The 19,886-nt window shown below is 43.4% G+C and overlaps 1 protein-coding gene across 1 annotated transcript; it reads left to right on the top strand.

Moving 5' to 3' along the window:
• The first annotated feature begins 655 nt into the window (after positions 1-655).
• On the top strand, positions 656-19,398 carry PANX1 (pannexin 1). The gene is made up of 5 exons (XM_009999391.1): positions 656-695; positions 4,265-4,404; positions 14,353-14,576; positions 15,527-16,197; positions 19,313-19,398. Exons 1-5 carry the CDS (start codon positions 656-658, stop codon positions 19,396-19,398), a joined length of 1,161 nt encoding a protein of 386 aa, XP_009997693.1.
• The last annotated feature ends 488 nt before the right edge of the window (positions 19,399-19,886 follow it).

Raw genomic sequence — 19,886 nt, 5'->3', positions numbered from 1 at the left:
CAAGTGATTACAGTGTATTAGAAACCAAATCATTACTTACTGAAAGTTTAAACCTGTCAACTACAACCACCTGATCCTGGTTCAGAAAAAATAGTTCAGCATATGATTAACATTGATTCTTGGAAGTACTCTCTGTTGTAGTGTCTTAATTAGATGTTTAAGTCAGAAGAGGGGTGTTGAGCCACTGGGGAGGAAACCGGTCCAGCTTGCTGGGTTTGTGCCCTCTGGAAAGGGCTGCAGCCAGAAGAGGATGCTGAGCACTCTGCTTAAACCCCAGCAAAGCAGCTGGATGCCGAACAGGGACTTTTCTTCAGATTTGAGATTTCCCTTGGGATTCTGAGAGGTTTTTTTGTTGATTGGTTCCTTTTTGGGGTTTTTTTGGAAGGCATCTACAGGGCCATTAGAGTGTTAATTGCAGAAGTGGTGTCTATCTGCTCATTTAGCATCAGTAGCAAAATTTCCACCTCCTTTTGGGCAAAAGGAGCCAGAGTAGGCCCACTGCTTGCATTTTACCTCTACGAACTTCCAGCTGGTATTGGGACATCATCTTTTAGACACCTGATGACAGAGCCTTCCCAAATGACCTAGTAAGACCGAGGCAAAGCAGCTGAAAAGGTGTTACCAGGGGACAGGATCTCAACCTGTAGGCAGCCCCATGCTGGTTTTTACAGTGTTTGCACAGGAGATGCAGAGGAGCCAGTTGCAGAAGAAAAGTGTTCTCCTGGTGCAGACAGGGAGGAGGCAGCTGGGGCGGGTTGGCAGAGCACACCTGGAGATGCCCCAGCAGGGCGGGGTGGCAGCTCAGCCTTGCTGCTCGCTGGCTGTGCTGGCTCAGCCTGTGCTGAGCTCCATGCCTGCCAGTAATTCCTGCTCTCAACCACCAGACCCATCTGATAACCTCAGAGCACTTGTAAAAGTGACTATCATACATGGCTGCACACCTGTTGCTGCCTCAAATTTCTGCAGCTCTTTTGGGTGGTTTCTCTTTAGGGCAACCATAGTAAGTGGTGTTTTTTTATCCTCCTTTGTTTTCAAAAATACAAGTCAAATCCCCATCACACTCTCTCCAAAGTTGATTTAGTACCAGGGAATGATTTTTTAAAAAGCGTGTTGCCAAGTATAATGATAACTTGGCCAAAGAATGTTGTGGCAACTGCTTAACAAATGCAGATATTTATTATTCTTCATCCTTGCTGTATATTTTATCTCCCTGTTGTTGTATCTCCCTGTTGTCCCTGTGAAAAGCAGCTTGGCTGCTGCTTTTCTTTTTCCCTTTCTATTACTTGTGGGAGCAAAAGATGGGGAATGGCTTCATGTCACCAAGCCAACAGTCTGTTCCTTTAATATCAGAGGGCCATTAGCCTTTCATAAACTAACCCAGTTTGTGTATGTGTGCACAGTGGGTCTGTGGAAGGCATTTGGCCTTTTGCCTAATTTTTCCTTTAATAAAACTACACATTTTCTTTTTCACTTCCTCCTGAATAGCCCAACATAAAGTAAGTTATCTGTATAGATTTGTTGCTATTAGTCCTTTGGGAGAGAGAAGGAAGCTAAGAAAGGATGGAAAACTGTGACCATTTCCAAAGACATTTAGTAATCTGTGTTCTTTGTAGCTGATGCACAAAAACATCCTCTCCACTTAAGTCTTAACATTACCACTGTTAGTGCCAAGTTGTAATTTACATTAGCAAGTGTTTACAACCAAGACTGCAGTAAGTTAATTAAAAACCAGTGCAATAATGAGTGTCCCCAGCTTCTGCTTGATGTTCCTTGTGTTGAGCTTTGTCTGCTTGGCTCCCAAGTCAAGTTGCCAAAGGTTTTCAACATCCCTGCTGAAAGCTCAGGAATGAGAATAGCCATCTTGACTCTCTGCTGCACCACTGGCATCACTGTACCTGATCTGGGATGACATTATGCACATCACTCTTTGGAGAAGGAAGCTGGCTTCCCTTTTTCTCCCCAGTTTAAACACTCCATCATTTTCAGTGGTTTCCCACTCGTTAAGGAGACTGAACACATGGAATGTGTTTGCTGATACAGATACACAGACATGAATAGGACAGAGCATCTTTCTGAACTCCTATCGCTCACCCTTTGAAAGGGTCACTTGTTTGCTGCTTCACACTGGGCACAGCCAGCAGCAGGAGGCTTGTGAAGTGATGAGAGAAGAGCATAAATGCTCCTTATCCAGTGGAGAATAGACACTCCAATTGCCAGCCCTCTTTTTTTCTTGTTCTTTTTTTTTCTTCTTTCTTTTTTCTTTATCTCTCTTTTTTTTTTTTTTTCTTTCCTTTCTTTCTTTCTTCCCTTCCCTGCAGTATATTATCTTTTGAACTTCTATAGTTGATGGAAGTTCTCTGGAGAGCAGAGACTACTGAAGCTTTGGAAGAGTGCAAGTGCTTGTCTGGTGTCAACTTTGCTAAATCACGAGCCCTGGTCTGATAAACAGTCACTTGTTTCTCATAAGCAAAGCTTATGACACATCCTTATGATACTACAGCTTAGAAAGAATTATAATAGTGACTCATAAGGAAAGGCTTCTATTCATAATGCTTCTTGACTATGCTATGTTGTAAAAAAGCTGTACAAGTTGCAAGGCAAACAGTTGGCTTGTGTTACAAAGTATTTTTTTTTTTTCTTTTTTTTTTTTTTTTTTCTTTCTTTCTTTCTTTCTTCCCTTCCCTGCAGTATATTATCTTTTGAACTTCTATAGTTGATGGAAGTTCTCTGGAGAGCAGAGACTACTGAAGCTTTGGAAGAGTGCAAGTGCTTGTCTGGTGTCAACTTTGCTAAATCACGAGCCCTGGTCTGATAAACAGTCACTTGTTTCTCATAAGCAAAGCTTATGACACATCCTTATGATACTACAGCTTAGAAAGAATTATAATAGTGACTCATAAGGAAAGGCTTCTATTCATAATGCTTCTTGACTATGCTATGTTGTAAAAAAGCTGTACAAGTTGCAAGGCAAACAGTTGGCTTGTGTTACAAAGTAAGTTCTTATCTCTAAAAGCAAAACCAGCAAAAAGGCAGAAATGATACAATTTTGTACAAAATGCTTTTCCCTTCTACAGCCCACAGCAATTCCATTAGCACTAATGTTGATGAATGTATTAAGGAAAAAAAACAAAAGTAGTAATATTTCCTCCCTGTTAATCTTTTTGATATAGGTGTTGTGTTGGAGGTTGCTTTTGGGAGGGAAATTCATGGAAAAGCCAACTCCACTTTGGCAATCATTTGGTGGAACAGCTATCCTGTTTCAATATTTAGAAAAGCCTGCTGGAAACACATGGGGGTTTTTGTTTTCACTACCAAAGTTTCAGAGAGAAAAATCAAAACCCCTCATCCTGTTTTACTGTCTCTCATCCAAGGAGCCAGTGGTACTCCACGTCTTGTAACCGCTTTCACTCATTAAGAAACACTTTGGGAAGACTCAGCTGGTGCCTGTAGCTGGGCAGAGAAGAATTTGACCCAAAGACTGATGCTGGCTACATAGCTGCTCTTGTTTTAATTAGTGTCCTGATATTAATTTGAAGGTCCCAAGGAACTGGAAAGGTGCTAGGAATGAGGGGAAGATGGTGGTACAGCACCTCATTGAGCTGGCAAGGAGGGGTCTGGCACCCTCTTCAGGTGTCTGGGGACCATGATTGCTCTGCCAGAAGCTACATGAGGAAATCCTTGTTTTCACATGTGTAACTTGAACCCCTCAAAACTCATGTGCAGTCTCAGAGGCAGAAGAAGGGGCAGCACCCTGGACCAGACCTGGCTGAGCACTGTAAGGCTGCTGGGCTGGTGTTTGGGGTCTGGTTTCAATAAACATATATGCTGTGGGTTGTGCATCACCCAGTCCAGCAGCATGAAGGTGCCTGGTTGTAGCTGTCTCCTCAGGAAACCATCATTGCCTGCTGACATTTATATCTGCTTGTTTCCCCTTTGGCCAACCTGAGTCAAGTGCAAGTGTGACAGATCTTGGAGATCAGGTTGCCTCCAAAACTCAAGAAAATAGGCCTAAAAGACTGGTGCTTCTAGTGTGCTGTCTCTATCCTTAGAAGACATCAGAGAGTTCCTGTGGGAGTTTAACCCTTTGGGTGAAGTGGGAACTGAGTCACTCTCCTCCCTGCAGAGCTTCTGTGTTTTGTTTGATCACTTAACCCAATAGCTTTGGATACCACAAAATTTCCAGTGTGAGGTTTTCTTCCCAAACTTGATGTCTTGTTTCTTTTAATCTTCTGAGGATGAACTGACCTCTGCTTTGTTTTCCCAGGTGCTCAGATAAGCTGTTTTGCTCCCAGCTCCTTCTCCTGGCGACAAGCTGCTTACGTGGACTCCTACTGCTGGGCAGCTGTGCAGCAGAAGCAACCATCCCAGAACAACTTAGAAAACATTCCCCTGTGGCTGCATAAAGTATGTACACATCTCCTGCTGGAAAAGTTGTTCCCAAATGGAAATGTGCCTTTGTCTCGCTTTTCTTGCTCCTCTCCTGCAGTCCTTGGCTTTGACTTGAATCTCTATTTATAGAGAGAATGTTTTCTTTCCCTTATTTCTAATACAGGCTAGTAATAGAGAAAGTATTTTCTGCCTTTAAATAAAGGGCTTGTCATGCTATAATAAGAAATATCACCAGTGATCTGACAGAAGAGTAATGTTAATGTTGCTTTGTTGCCCTGGAGCCAAGTGCTTTACCTGGCTTTACCCAGGAACTATTTTAAAACCAGGATAATGGACACAACAACTGCCCTAATGCTTGTATCAAAAGCTTATTTTAGGAAAACTGGGCAATAAAAATATTCAGTATTTTGATTATGTTACACTTGGCCAGTTGTGCAGGGAGAGAAACTCGTGAGAGAGAGGCATTTTGGGAGAGACTTGAATTTATCACTGGTACCACCAGGTTTAACCTGCCTGCAGTGCAGGCTTCTCAGCGCTTCCCGTGCAGATCATGAGTTGGCTTGCACTGCTCCAGGTGAAGCAGCACCATAATGAATGCACCAGTAGGAGACTTACTTTAAGGGTAAAAAGTGCTGAGACACTCGAGCTGGCTCAAAGCAGATAGCCAAGCTTTGGCAGGAGTTACAAACCCTGAGCAAGTGCCTGTGCCTGGAGCTGGCTCAGCTGGAGAGGCAGCGTCACTCTGCTCGGGCAGTGCTGGTGCCCAAGTAAGAAGTGCTCTTGGAGCTCTGCAAATCTGGGGTGTTGTGTGCTGCCTTCCCCACCTCTTTTATTACCCCAGCAAATAACACACTGGCACCTGGGAACAAGGGAGAACCTGGTGTTAGAGGGAGCTCAGGTCTGAGACCTGTATTTCTGGGTTTTGCTGGTGTATCCCATACCTCAGTTTTATTATCCAGCCAGCTAGTGGTATCTCCTCTGAAAGACTATTCAGGACTCTCTCTAATTCGTTGGCTGACTCACATCACTAACTGTAAGGATTTATTACTGCCTTCTCCACTTAGCTCCACTCATCACCTTGACCCAACAGTTTTGGTTTCATTAATATTAAAGCCAGAGTTGTTGGTTTCTGGCCTGAACTCTTCCTTGCTCAGTTAGTGCTCCTCTTCACTTCAGTCAGACCTTCTACAGAGGCCAGTTGAAGCTGTTGGGACATCTTGCCATGCAGGCATCTTGCATGGGTGGAAACTCGACCTGAAAACCTAGATGTGTTGCTGCCCCCTTCTATTGAGGGAATGAATTCTTGTTACCCAATTTCTTTGTGTTGAATTCTATGCCATAATCACGTGCTCATAACTGTAAGTCTCCTAGTTTGCCAGCCATGACCAATAGCTGACTCAGAGCTTGTAGCAGAGGCTGAGTGCCTTGTCTCAATCTCCTAAATCCATGCTAAGCCACCTATCATTCTGAGACAAGCACTGGGAGCTGCAGATACTGTTTGTATGCCAGGATTAATTAATATCCATCTTCTGATTGTTCATCAACTTCCATGCTTTACAAGTTTCCAGGAAAGGAGTGGTGTTGCAGCTATTATACACTGACCTTTGGTTCCCGCTGTGGTGAGAACATCTGATGGTGTTTGGCTGTTGTTGGCATCCCAGGCTGGCAGCTGCTGGATGCTTTGCTGGGTGTCTTGCCATTGGGCTGGTCACTTCTGCAGGAAACAAGGCTTGGATTGTCTGCCCAGCCTACAAGCTCATTGATCTGCAGATTTTGGCTAGATGACTACTTAAAAAATGGGCAAAGCAGGGGCTTTTTCGGGGCACATTGATGTTAAATGAGACAAGAGAGGTTTCCTAAACTCAGGTGAGAGCAGACTTGACTCCACAGTGCAGGGATCTTTGGGCCAAGTTTTTCTTAAGATGACACTTAAAGCTTTTTTTCTGCTTTATGGTCAGCAGTACTTTTCTTTGCAAAGCATCTCAGGTTCTTTCTAATACTCTGACTCACTTGGTATCTCACTACATTGGCATGCTGGAAAGCTCCCTAAAAAATGCTTAAATAGGCATTAAATTGTAATTTTGAGGGAATGAGGCTGTATGTCCCAATTCCTGATTTCCTTGTGGCACACTCTCTGTGCTCTGTCAGATTTGCTGCCAAGGGTTTGCACCCTGGGACAGTGCTCAGTGTGGGATAGAGAAGAGGTAGAACTGTCAGGGTCTTGATGAAAAAGCCAACTTGCAGCAACTTGCTTTGCTTTTGTTCTAGGTATCTGGTTCTTCTGAAGGATTATCAAAACCAGGTTGCATGACAGAAGAAAGAACTGAAACCTTCCCATTCCCCTCCTATTTCAGAGTACAATTTTGCACTGGGATGTTTGGTTTTTCATCCGTAACATGTATGTTTCAGCTTTGGGCAATCCCCAAAGCTTGGGCACTTTTACTTGCTGTCCTTTCTGCTCTTGCAGGTTGCTCCCAGCACTTAAATTTATCAGTTTGGAATTTTGTTTTGGAGTGAAGAGGAGGAACATACTGCTACTTTCTGGGTTGCCTGACTCTCTAGTGGTCTGTGGACTTCTAGAGTGGAAAGTGCATTTGAATGTGGATGATTTTTGGAGAGTAGGAAATTCCCAGTGATCCTGGAATAACTTTTCATACTGGATAACCCTTAGCAGATTGTAAAATGAGTTGTGTACTCAAATGCACAAATCAAGAAATGAACTGTCTGGAGATAGATACATGGAAAGGTGAGACTATGGTATGTCCTACCTGTATTCTTAGTTTAACACTAAGATTTACTCCTCTTTGTCAGTGAAAAAGCTGACAAAATTAGTATATGGTTTAGTCCTCTGGCAAGACTCATCTTCAGGTTTGTCATTGATGAAACTTAACCTGATGGGACTTCACTCTTCTGTTGTCTCCTGGGGCTTTCCATCCAGTCTTAATTCCCTCAAGAGGTTGCTTATGTATATCTGAAGTGTCAGAACAGAGATAGTGGTTTCCACAAGTGAGTGGTAAAGAGAGACAAGACAGTGGTGATGTGGAATGGAAGTGCTCCCTCTGTGCAGACTGTTTGCTTTTTGTCTCTGAAGAAGAGTGCTCCATCTGGCAGCTTATTTTGATAAAACAACTTGAACCTTAACTGGAACACAGGCAAGATTTTGGCTGTTGCGAGTGGGCAGTCCTGGCAGTCTAGTGGAGGCAGAAACTGCCCAGTGAAGCCTTTTAATTCATAGTGCAAAGAGAAATGTATATATACAAACATGCAGGAGAACAGGGAGCATCATCTTGCTGGCTCTTCATAGCCACCAGATATAGTAATCAAGCAAGTTGAGGGACAGTTGGACACTGAGGGATGACTTCTCTCTAACCCTGAAATCTGGATTGCTAGGATGGAGGTGCCTGTGATCAAGAGGCTTCTAGGGATTTTTTTTTAATTATTCTGTTTTCTATTCTGTTGTTGACTGGGGAGAATCAAAGAGGCAAAGTAGGAAGCAAAGTAGGGGTAGAAGGAGTAGATGGTTCTTCAGAAGAAGGGAATTTGTACCAATGTGAGATGCAGGCAAACAATTCATCTGACTGAGAGCAGAAAGAGGTCTTCACGTGTGGCACAGCCAGGAGAGGTCTGTTCTCTGGCTCAGATCTCTGTAAAAATGCAGGGAAGTGCTGTGGGGCCTGCTCCAAGCATTGCACACCAAGAATGGGTCTGAAGTCTCTGTGTGTACAAAGTGAAACTTACCTTTTAAATACTAACTTTGTAATAGCAGTAAGACTTACCACAGACCTGTGGGTTGCTCTTTGAATTGCCAAAAATAACCAACCCTGAGGTTCTTCATTATCTTGTTTATCTTGTGGTTGTTGTCTGTTTCTCCTTACTCACTCTTTGTACAGCTTCTTAGTTGACAGGACTCCTCACGTACCATCCATAAAGCCCCACCCACAGGGATTAAGGGCTGTCAGAACAAGGAAACCTGAATGCAGAAGCATCTTTGAGAGTGTAATGTTAGAACTACTTCAGTCATGTTGGTCTTACTAATTGAAACTGGAGAAATACTGTTTTTAAGCTGTATCAAAATAAAAAGTAAGTAACAGATGGGGTAAAAAAGCTGTGTATGGTCTGAGATTCACTTTCACATCTGGAGGCAGGATAGTACCTCAGTCAGAGTGATGAGTCATTTATAGCTCAGGTTCCTGCCCTGAACACCAACAAAACATCTCCCATCAACTCAAACAGAAACAATCATATCCAGAGAGAGCTCAATGCCTTTGTTTCTGGAAACACGTGGTTGCTGTCACTGGCCTGGCTGGGGGCTGGTGCCTTTGCTTAGGCTCTTACCAGTGGCAAATCAGAATTTGGAACTGAAGAAGCAGATACTTCACCATTATCTTATTTATTAATGCTAAATATTTTAATCTCAAGTGAATGAATACACTTCAGGGCTTCCTTCTTTGTTGAATATGTCCTGCCAATGCATTTCTCAAGGCTGTAAATCAGACCTGTGCAGCTTAACAGCTTTGTGCTATTGTAGTTAAAGCTACTGCCTGTCTGCTATTAGATATAATGGAAGTCAGAATTCTTGCAAGTACTTCAGTAGTGTTTGCCCAGAGGAAATAAAGACTGAAGATGCAGCCATCTTTATCCAGATCTTGGCAAGCTTTCTGTAGATTAGGTCCTTGAAAATGCCTTTTGGATCACATCAGCCTTGGCAACTGTATTTTCTTTAATTGATAAAAGTGTATTTTTGCTTACGATGAAGTTTTTTAAAATGCCTTTTTAACTTATTTGCTGTGTATTTACTGTATCTTAGCACATTTGAAGCTGGAGATTCTATATAAGAGACTATTTTGTGTCTGTTTGGCTTGGTGGAGTGTTGTGCCATGGGCTACCGAACAACTTGTGTTGGATCTGGTCCTTTTTTCACCTTTGACTTCCCTGTGGGATGTGTTACTCTCAGAGTACATCCATGAGATAAAGAGGCACCAATTCTGCAGTTCCCATTTCAATTACTAGTTGCACAGCAGGGATGTTGAGCATACACACTTTTAGCCTGGAGGGGGGAATCCTGCTCTGCATAGATTTCTGCTCTGATAAGGCTTGGATTTGAGTGCTTCATCAGCACTGGTTAACATGAGCTTCTGTGGTTTCTGGTGTTGAGTGATCAGACATATCCTGTGTAGGTGTGAGGTGCTCTTGGCTTCCAGGAGGTGTGGGGGTGTAGCCTGTAATGTGTACAGAGCTCAAAGGTCTGTCAAGTGACATGAACTACAAGGAATACAGGACGAGTGGCAGTTGACCTCTTGTCTTCCTAGTGCTCTGCTTCCTAAGGACCTTGCTGTCCTATCCAGCATGCCATCAGACTAAGGGACAAGCAAAGCAGGTGAACCTGCTTCTATCATCTTTAGCTTCCAGGAGCTCAGCAGTACTTAGCAGAAAACATACAGGGGACTTAATTTGCATCTCTGGTGCATGTGTTACTAGTTTTGTCTGCCTCCTGCTGGATGTTAATCACACAATACTTATGCCTAGTGACTTCCAGAAATTTGAATTAGCCTAGCTGAAGCTCTGCTACTCTATTTCAGAGTGCCAAACTTGATGGGCTTTTTACCTGTCCTTTTTTCCTGGCAGCTAGGGGGAAATGAAGACTCGAAGCATCCAGGCTGAAGCTTGGTGTTGTACTCCTCAAGGCACTTTCCCTAATGACATTCAGAAAAGAGTCTTTTGAGCCACAGGATATTGTATCTATTGTAATGTATCTGTTCTAATGTGCTTTCAGAGAACCTTTCTTCACTTATACAGTCTCATACCATCTGACATCCAACAAAATGAACTTGCTGTTGAACAGCAACTTGATAACTAGATAGCAGAGTAGAGGAAGGATTTTACTTTTAGACAATATCTTTCACTATCCAGGACTGAAGCAGTATTTCCTCCTTGTGTATTTGGTGCCTTGGGACCAAATACATAAACCATAAAAAAGAGTCTATGGCACATGCTCATCTGTGCATGAGTACCACAGAGCCCTCTTAAAATGGGAAGTCATTACGAGTGATTGTAAAATGTAGTCAGATGAACTGGATAATCTGAGCCTATTGCTCTGAAACTTAGAACTCGTGCCTGATGACTTTGCATTTTCACTTCTGCCTGTCAGTTGAAGACCAGAAATGTTAATGATTCAGAACAATTTGCTGGTTATATAAGCCTGCTGTTAACAAATAGAACAAGTGTATATTTCATTTTTTAAAAAGCCAGAATCCGAGAGGGATGGGGTGGTTCGTCGAGTGCTGTGGAAGGGCTGACAAATACAGGCTTTTGTTTCAAAAAACCAAAAGGGCTGGACTAATGGTCATGCTGTTGCTCTAGTTTTGAGGCTGTTCAGAAAAGAGCTGCATAGTGTTTTGTCACACTGCCACAAGCTGCAGCTTTGGGACCCTGGCAAGGGGAAGCCCAGTAAATGCCTTACAAATGTTCCCTTGCCCCACTGGTGTGATGCTTCTAGGTGAAGAGGCAGTGGGGAAGGAGCTGGATGTGGTACAAGTGAAGATAGCAAAGGCTGGTCTTTATAAGACAATGGTCTGTAATGAGTCAGGGGAGGTGTGGGAGATTGGTGGAGGTTTGGGGCAGAGCTACAGGGCTGATGCCAGTGTGCTACACAAGTGCAGAATGTGCCCACAGAGTCTTTTTCTAGGTATAAAGGAAGAGATGGGGACTAGGACAATGGAGGTTTTGGGCTGTGATTTCAATGTGTCCACTGTCTTGCCTCTTACTGCATGTCTTGTAGGCCTCAGGGTAAAGAGATCTCAAGGATTAATCTGATACTTTTGGTGGTGTTTCCAGTTTTGAGAATCAGAAAGGGAACTAATAAATCCTCAGGCACCTGTGAAATTTCAAATGAGTAAGCAGAAAAGTCAAGTGGTATTAACCAATATAAGACTCTTTGGTTACTCCTTACTAAATCTGATGTTTCTTTCCCCAATATTAAACCATAAAGATTTGGCTAGACCAAGGCAACCAAGACTTAGACCTGTGAGACCTGGTGTCATTGTCCACAGTGAAAAACATGAAGGGCAGATTCTTGAGCTGTTGGGTTTGAGTTGAGGCGATGTCTACAAAAAGCACATTGGACATGCCAGATCTTTACATCTCAATTGTGAAGGATAAACCTGGAAAAAAGCAGATGATCTGAGGTTATCTGCTGTGTGCAAAGAGGGAAGAGAGGCAGGTGTGAGGGCAAAGCTCTGTGCATTCCTATGGGTTGCTGGGGTAGGGGGAAGGAGCATGTCAGTGGTGCAGCAAGTAGAGCTGAGAGGCAGCAGCCAGTGAGGATGTGATTTAGAGAGAATGAGCTTGCTCAGTTGGGTTGAAAGCAGTTACCAGTTTAGAAAGAAGAGCAGCACCCACACTCAAGGACTGTCTCAGCTGCTGGCGTAGGTTGGAGCTCTGGAGGGAAGAAATTCCTGATGGCAACTGCAGACAATCCATTTGGTGAGCGTGGTTTAGTTGTGCAGAAGTTAGTACGGATTCAGCGGGAGCACTGGGCAGATTAGCAGTCCCCAGAAGTTCCAGGAGTCCCCTAGATCCCTCTAGCCTAGATTGACCTAGAGGTCAATCCTCTGCAGTGGAGAGGGGACAAGCCACGGCCATGATATTACAGTACAAGGTTGATGGTTATTCCTTGCTGGTGAGGAGCTACCTCCAGTGGGATGTGCGGTATCATTACAGGCAATTCTGCTTTGCAACTTAACTAGGTCTTTGAAACAACCTTATTATTGGGTTAGCCCATCCCTGCAGGATTTCCATTTCAGTTTTAAAGGTGAACCTTTCTTCTTCCTGGAAATTTTCTTTCCCAAGAGCTCACCTCAAGACTGAGCTAGGGATTTTGACCAAGTTCACTTATGTTGCTACTGGGTAGAAACAGTTGAAGTATGAATTTATAAGAAGGGTTGCAAGGGAAGCTGACCTTTAAGTACAGCATCCTCAGTTTTCTGTGACCATTTCAGGCTTTTCATGGCTTTGTCTTACTGTGTGTCACCCATTTCAGATGTGACTCCTGTGTAGAGAACATGCCCATCTGAAATGGTGGTTCATGTTATGTTCTCCAGTTGCTGATCCAATTCCTTTAAGGAATCAGTTTTATTAAATGTGCTAATACATTGTATGCATTCCTTGTATTAATAATAACATAGAATTTTTCTTTAGTCATAGGTGTTATTAAAAGTAGTTTTCCTGGATAAAATATCTAATAACATAAAATTATTTATTTTGTTCATACAAAACTTTAATCTCTCTTGATTAATGAAAACACAAGTTAACATATTTATATTAGGTTCAGACTCTCATCTTGTTAAGAATCTACAACTGTAAGTGGAGCTGTTCCACTTGCACTGGTGAATGATTTCAGTCCAGCTTTCCTCTAAAATTCTCCACTGGCTTTTTCAGTGAGTGTGCATGTGTGTGTGACTGTAACATTTAAGATGCCTTAAATCTGTCCCAATTTTGTTCCCCACAACTAATTTTAATATTCCTTAGGAACTGATGCTGGATTTAAGTGTGTTTACTATCCAAAATGGAGTGTAATGAATTAGAGATTAGCCAAATTTGCAGTACATTTTGTTAACTAACTGCTTGTCTGACTAGATCTTACATCTGGAAGGGTAATGTTAAGTATGAATGTATGCCTTGAATGTAATGTCACAGTAGATAGAAAATACTGTCTTTCCAGCAGCTGGAGGGAATTAGAGATTAAGTCTCATGGTGAGAAACTCCTGCTTGTTGATGAGTAGAGGAAAGACAGAAACCTTGAAGCTGTTGTATTTTATACCTGCCTCAGCCCTTTCCCTAAGCAGTAGGGACTGTGTAAGGCCTGGCTTCTCAGCACTACATGAACACCAGACCATTCTGATGCCATGTGTTGGTTTCCATTTATGAGTTATGTAAAAATATTGAAGGACCCTTAAATGTTACAACCAGACTTAGATCCTTCATCGTTGCTGCATGTCATGCACTCAGAACAGGTGTGTGTGGGTTTGCTGCAGAGGCAGCACTATGGAGGGTCTGTTCTCTAACCTTATGACATCTAACGGAGAGCAGGAGACATTTTGCTGGTGTTTGGAGCATTTTAGTTGCTGTGAACAGTGGTGACATGTCTGGGAGAGAGAGTTATGTGACACTACCCCCTTCATCCAGTCAGCCTCTCTAAAAGATGCTGTTGTTGCCTTTGTTATTTGTTGTCCCCAAGTTAATGCTGCAACTCTCTCAGTTTCACCTCCAGCATTTTTTCTTCCCCCCCCAAAAAAAAAAAAAGTCTCTAAGCAGCAGCAAGGCTCCTGGAGCTGCCTGAAGAGAGATTTTACTTCCCTGGATAGCCCAAATAACGACAAAAATTGGATTTACTAAAAGCATTTAAATAAAATTATAGAAAATTTAATAGGATTATAGGGCCACTAAGGTTGTTAGGGGACTGGAACATCTGCCCTATGAAGACAGGCTAAGGGAGCTGGGTGTGTTTAGCTTGGAGAAAAGGAGGCTAAGGGGTGACCTCATCAATGTTTATAATCATCTAAAGGGCAGGTGTCAGGAGGATGGGTTCAGACTCTTCTTGGTGGTGTCCAGTGGCAGAACAAGGGGAAATGGTCACAAACTGGTACACAGGAGATTTAGCCTGAATATGAGAAAATACTTCTTAACTGAGGGTAACAGAGCTCTGGAACAGGCTGCCCGGGGAGACTGTGGGGTTCCATCCCTGGAAACATTCCAAATCTGCCTGGACGTGTTCCTGTGTGATCTGCTCTGCAGGATCCAGCTCTGGCAGGGGGGTTGTACCAGATGATCTCCAGAGGTCCCTTCCAACCCCTACCATTCTGTGTTTCTGTGATTCTGTGAGTTAATCAGGTTATATGGAATGATGGTGACTGGCTGACATTTTATGTACGGGTATAGCCTAATGTGAATGTTTTCTCCCTGCAGTTCTTCCCATACATCCTTCTGCTCGTTGCTATCCTGCTGTATCTGCCAGGCTTGTACTGGCGCTTCACTGCAGCACCTCATCTTTCTTCTGACCTGAAGTTCATTATGGAAGAGCTTGACAAAGCCTATAACAGGGCAATCAAAGCTGCTAACAGCATCCGTGGTGGAGACCCCAGGGACCCTACTGACTTGGTTCCAGCTGTTAATGAGAACATGACACAGAGGTAAGAGGCTGGGGCTTGGCTGTCTTTGCTCTCTTTCTTAAGCTCTTAACAGATGTGACACTTGGCCTCTCCTAGAAATTTATTTCAAAAGTTTGAATGGTGACCTGACACCAGGTGGGTTTTTGTGAAATCATTACTGTGGGCACTTAGAGCTGGAACTTATAACTTTCTTTTTTCAACGGAAACTTTTACTAAGCTCTTCAGGTCACCAATTACCTGAGATGTCCTGATTTCTTTAAGTTGTAGTGGGTGTTTATTAGTTTTATCCATCACAGCATAAGAAGACAGGGATGTCTGAGTCCTCAGTTCTCAATGTGCTTGACAAGCACTTGCATGTGGTGAGCAAAGTCTTTTACTTGTCATCTCCTGTCCTTTGAGAACTAGGTCTTCAAAGCTTCTATTTAAAGGTAAAAAACTACAATAAAAGCCAAACACCAAAACCAATAAAAGCAAAAGCCCCTTCTGTGATCAGATTGGTGCACTCTTCTATCCAGATCCAGTTTCTGCTCCATCCTGGGTCAGGGTACTCATTTCTCTTTGCATTTGGGGACTGTTCTTCAAAATGTAGAGTTAGGTCTTGTGTGCTATTACTGAGTTAGTGTTTGGGAATTCTGCTCTTCCCCCTGGATTTACTGTTTTGTATTGGAAAAGGACAATTTTTATTTTTTTTTGCTGCAAGGGCAATACTTTTTTTCCATTTCCTAATGTTTGAGCTCTTATGTCAAAAAAAAAGTGGCTTTTTTGTATTAGAGTGCCAGTATTCTTCATTTATCTGCTATTTTGTTGTTTTTCCATTGACTTCAATAAAACTACTCTTGATTTACCCCAGTAAGAGCAAGTCCAATCTTGTGTCTATTTCAGAGTCCTACATTTCTTTGAGACTTGAGGCAGGTGAATGTTTCAGCATCTGATTTATGTGACTGTTGGGGGTTTTTTTCTCTCTCTTTCAGTTTGTGGGAAATATCTGAAAGCCACTTTAAATACCCAATTGTGGAGCAGTACCTGAAGACGAAGAAGAATTCCAGATGCCTAATAATTAAATACATTATCTGCCGTTTACTCACTCTAGTAATTATTTTCATTGCATGCCTCTACCTGAGCTATTACATTAGCCTCTCCTCTTTGAGTGATGAGTTTCTCTGCACTATCAAAACTGGGATCTTGAAGAATGACACAACTGTTCCAGAAGTGGTTCAGTGCAAGCTTATTGCTGTTGGTGTCTTCAAGGTACTCAGCTATATTAACCTGCTAGTCTATCTTCTGGTGATGCCACTGGTAGTTTACACAATGTTTGTTCCGTGGAGGTGGAATTCAGGCATTCTCAAAGTGTATGAAATCCTGCCAACTTTCGATGTTCTGAAACTCAAGTCAAAGTGTTTTGATGACTTAAGCCTTTACCTCCTCTTTCTTGAGGAAAACGTGAGCGAACTTAAATCTTTTAAGTGCCTCAAAGTGCTGGAGAACATTGCAGTTTCTGAGAAGTTTGATGTCATGCAACTTTTGGTGAACCTTGGTACTATTAAGACAGATACTGTGGATGGGAAGCCAGGGACAACTGTGTTGGAGAAGCCTGAAGGAACAATTACAGAAGAGTTGGAAAATAGTGCAACAGAGCTACAAGGTAAGGTGACCTGCTCTTTGTTTAAAAAGAAAAAGCAAAGAAAGCAACACCACAAAAATACCACATCCAAACCTGCTGGTAAAGAGAGATAAGGAACCCATTAAACCAAAAATTCATTCATAAAAAACAAAGCAGGTCAAGTGTTTGTTAAGCTGGTGATCCTTGCTGATGTCTCTGCTGTAGCAGTAAGAGGCTTCTGCTGCCTGAACTTGAACTCCTGAAAACCACCTGCATGGCAGAAGGGCACTAGATTGTTCTATAATAGTTGGTGCTTGAAGAAACTGCAGTGAGAAAGCTGGTGGTTTCAGGACGTTTGTTTTTCAGAGATTAGCTCCAAAGAGTAGTAACTTCTGTCCCTGCTTTTCATTCAGGCTTTGGCAGAAGTTTATATGAATGTAAAAATGTAAAAATAAGTCTGAGGCTCAGAAATGCCACTGGCAGAGAAAAAGAAAATGACAAAAGAAGGGAAGCAGGACTGGGGCCAGTGAACATGCTCCTGTTCTGACTCAGGCAGAGAGAAAGGACTGTGGACTGTGGAGTGGTTTTTGCCCCAGTGGTCTTGAGTTGATCTGGACTGGTGCAGATGTTCTCTGAATAGTCCCCGCAGTTCCCAGACATGATCAGCTCCAAGCAACCACTCTTACAAGAGATGTCATCTTAGATTCTTTGCTAAAAAAATGTGGCCAATCTTAAATGTGATTCCAACTTCCTCCTCAAGTGCAGAGTTAAAGAGAAGCCAAATATCTAGGGAGAGGCATGAAGGGAAGGAAGAGTTTTCTTCCCATAAGATGTGAGCGTGGCCACTGTCGTAGCTGTACCCACAGAAGGAGCAGGACACCAGTGCCCACATCCCTTAATAAGGAGTTGAAACTCTGTGGGCTGCCTTTTCACAAAGCCCTTCACTCCTGGAAGTGAAGATGCTTTAAAGCACTTAGCAGCTAACCTGGTGAGCACAATGCTGAGGGCAAGCTGAATAACTGTCTAAAGGGCAGTAAAAAGTTATATCTACTTTCTCTTCAGAAAACTGTGCCCTGTGCTTAATGGCAGAGGGGGAGCAGCACCCAGATGGTAACTGTTCTTCTACAATTTGGTCAAGCAGTTCTGGTAGACTGCAGTTTGGAGAAGTCAATTTGGACAATAGGGGAATTCAGAAAAAACAAGTAGAATTATTTCCAAAATAGAAGAAGCACTTACAAAGTAATAGAATTATAGAATGTCTTGGCTTGGAAGGGACCTCTAAAAGTCATCTATTCCAACCCCTCTACAATAACCAGGGACATCTCACACTAGAACAAATTGCTCAGAGCCCCATCAAGCCTGACCTTGAACGTCTTCAGGGATGAGGCCTCCAACACCTCTCTAGGCAACCTGTTCCAATGCTTCACCACCCTCATATTAAAGAACTTTTTCCTAAAGTCCAGCATAAATCTACCCTTCTCTAGCCTGAAACCATTACCACTTGTCCTGTCATTACATGCCCTAGTGAACAGATCCTCCCCAGCCTTCTTATAGGCCCCTTTCAGGCATTGGAAAGTCATTGGAAGGTCCCCCTGGAGTCTTCTCCAGACTGAACAACCCCAACTCCCTCAGCCTGTCCTCATCAGAGAGGTGCTCCAGCCTCTGGATCATTTTCATTGCCCTTCTCAGGACACATTCCAACAGGTCCACCTCCTTCTTGTTTTGGGGGCTCCAGAGCTGGATGCAATACTCCAGGTGAGGTCTCGCCAGGGCAGAGTAGAGGGGCAGAATCACCTCTCTCCATCTGCTGGCCACACTTCTTTTGATGCAGCCCAGGATGTGCTTGGCCTTCTGGGCTGCAGCTGCACATTGGTGGCTCGTGTCCAGCTTTTGATCCACTAACTGCTGGCTGTGTCACCTTCTTAGAGGGACACTCCTTTATTTCCCCAAGGCATTTAATGAATGGTACCCTGCTGTCTCCTGTTACCTCAGAAGCCCCAGGCTCATCCCTGTAAGATTTGCCCATGCTGCAGTGTCCACAGCATGCTTCAGGGCAACAGGTTAAAGGCCACTACTATTACCCCATACTTCCAACCCTGATGTGTCTTCCTGCCGCTTGTCACAGGCCATCTTGCCATTATTATCCCCCTCCACATGTAGTGCAAAGCCCTGTTGGTCTCTGGGGCAGTCAGCTGTGCTGCAGCAGTTCCAAGGCATTCTGAAATAAATAGTTTTCCTCTTGAATGCATCTCCTTTTGAAATGACAGATAGGTGGGTTTTGGTAAGAGAATTTAAGAGCCCAGGGTGGAAGATTGCTGAAGGAGCTGAAGAAAATTATAGGAAATCTGACTCATTTTTATCTGAAAGAAGAATTTGAGTCTGTTCTCACCTCACAAAAACACTCCAAAGACTTATTTTCCCACGGAGCAGAATGACCTCATGCTTGAAGTTCTGTTAAAGGGCATTGCAGAAAGAAGCTGCCATTTCGTGACCAGCTCTGGCTGGTGCAGCCCTCTTCTTCAAAAGGGTGTAGAAGAGGAAAACTCATGGGTGGAGATAGAGACAGTTCAATAAGTAGAGCAAGAGCTGTTTGCACAAGCAAAGCAAAACAAGGAAGTCATTCACCACCTCCCATGGGCAGGCAGGTGTTCAGCCATCTCCAGGACAGCAGGGCTCCATCACATGCACCAGTAACTTGGGAAGACAATTAACATCACTCCAAATGTTCCCCCTTTTTTCCCCAGCTTTTATTACTGAGCATGATGTCAGGTAGTATGGAAAGTCTCTTTGGTGAGTTGGGATCAGTTGTCCCTTCCCAAGCTCTTGTGCACCCCCAGCCTACTCATTGGTGGGATGAGGAGCAGAAAAGGCCTTGAGTGTGTCAGCACTGCTCAGGAACAGCTAAAACATCACTGTGTTACCAACACTGATTTCAGCACAAATCCAAAACATCCCCATACCAGCTACAATGAGAAAAATTATCTCTATCCCAGCCAAAACCAGCACAATGAGTAACCATGATCACAAACCAGGGGCAGGTGCTGACTCTGGGCTGCGAGGGCAGGAGAGGCTGCAGAGCATCCCTGCTGGGTGCTGCCTCCAGACTGCATGGGGTTGATGGCCCTTTCACCCCTCTAAATGTCTCCTTTCTCTTTAGTTTTGACAGACCATGATGCAAGTGGCAACGTGAGTACGAGAGAAGATAAGAAGCTTCGCCAAAGACTCATAGACTCTTCATGCTGATGCTTCCCTGCTGCAGCAGGCAGGAGTTTGGTACTACAGAAGGGTTTCTCCTCCACCCTCACTGCACCCAACACAAGGTGCTGCTTTTTCAGTGCAGCCATCTTGATAGTCTTGACAGTTCCTCAGAGGCCAAACTGGTTTACAGAATACTTGTCTAATAATCAGCAATTATGTACCTGAAAAAGCATGTTGTATTTTTTTTGTTATTTATTTAAAAAAACCAACGCAACAAACCCCAACGAAAACCACACACAAGGAACAGCAAGAACAACAACAACAAAAAGAGATGGCCACATTGCATTTTGGAGCGTTGCTCTGCTGGGAGTGACCATCTAGCTTCTGGGGTTTTTGTGAGGCATCTTGGGGTTCTCTGCTCTGGCAAAGCAGGACAGGGCTTTTAAATGAGTCTGGTTAATCTGCACCAGGTGTTGGCTGGCCACTGGTGTTGGCTGTGTCTTCATGGGAAAGACAGATTGCTCTGTTCAACC

This window comes from Chaetura pelagica, unplaced genomic scaffold, assembly GCF_000747805.2.
Source record: "Chaetura pelagica isolate M959 unplaced genomic scaffold, ChaPel_1.0 scaffold100, whole genome shotgun sequence".
Classification (NCBI taxonomy): Eukaryota; Metazoa; Chordata; class Aves; order Apodiformes; family Apodidae; genus Chaetura; species Chaetura pelagica.
Note: the sequence above shows the minus strand (reverse complement) of the source record. Positions and strands in the feature narration are given on the sequence as shown.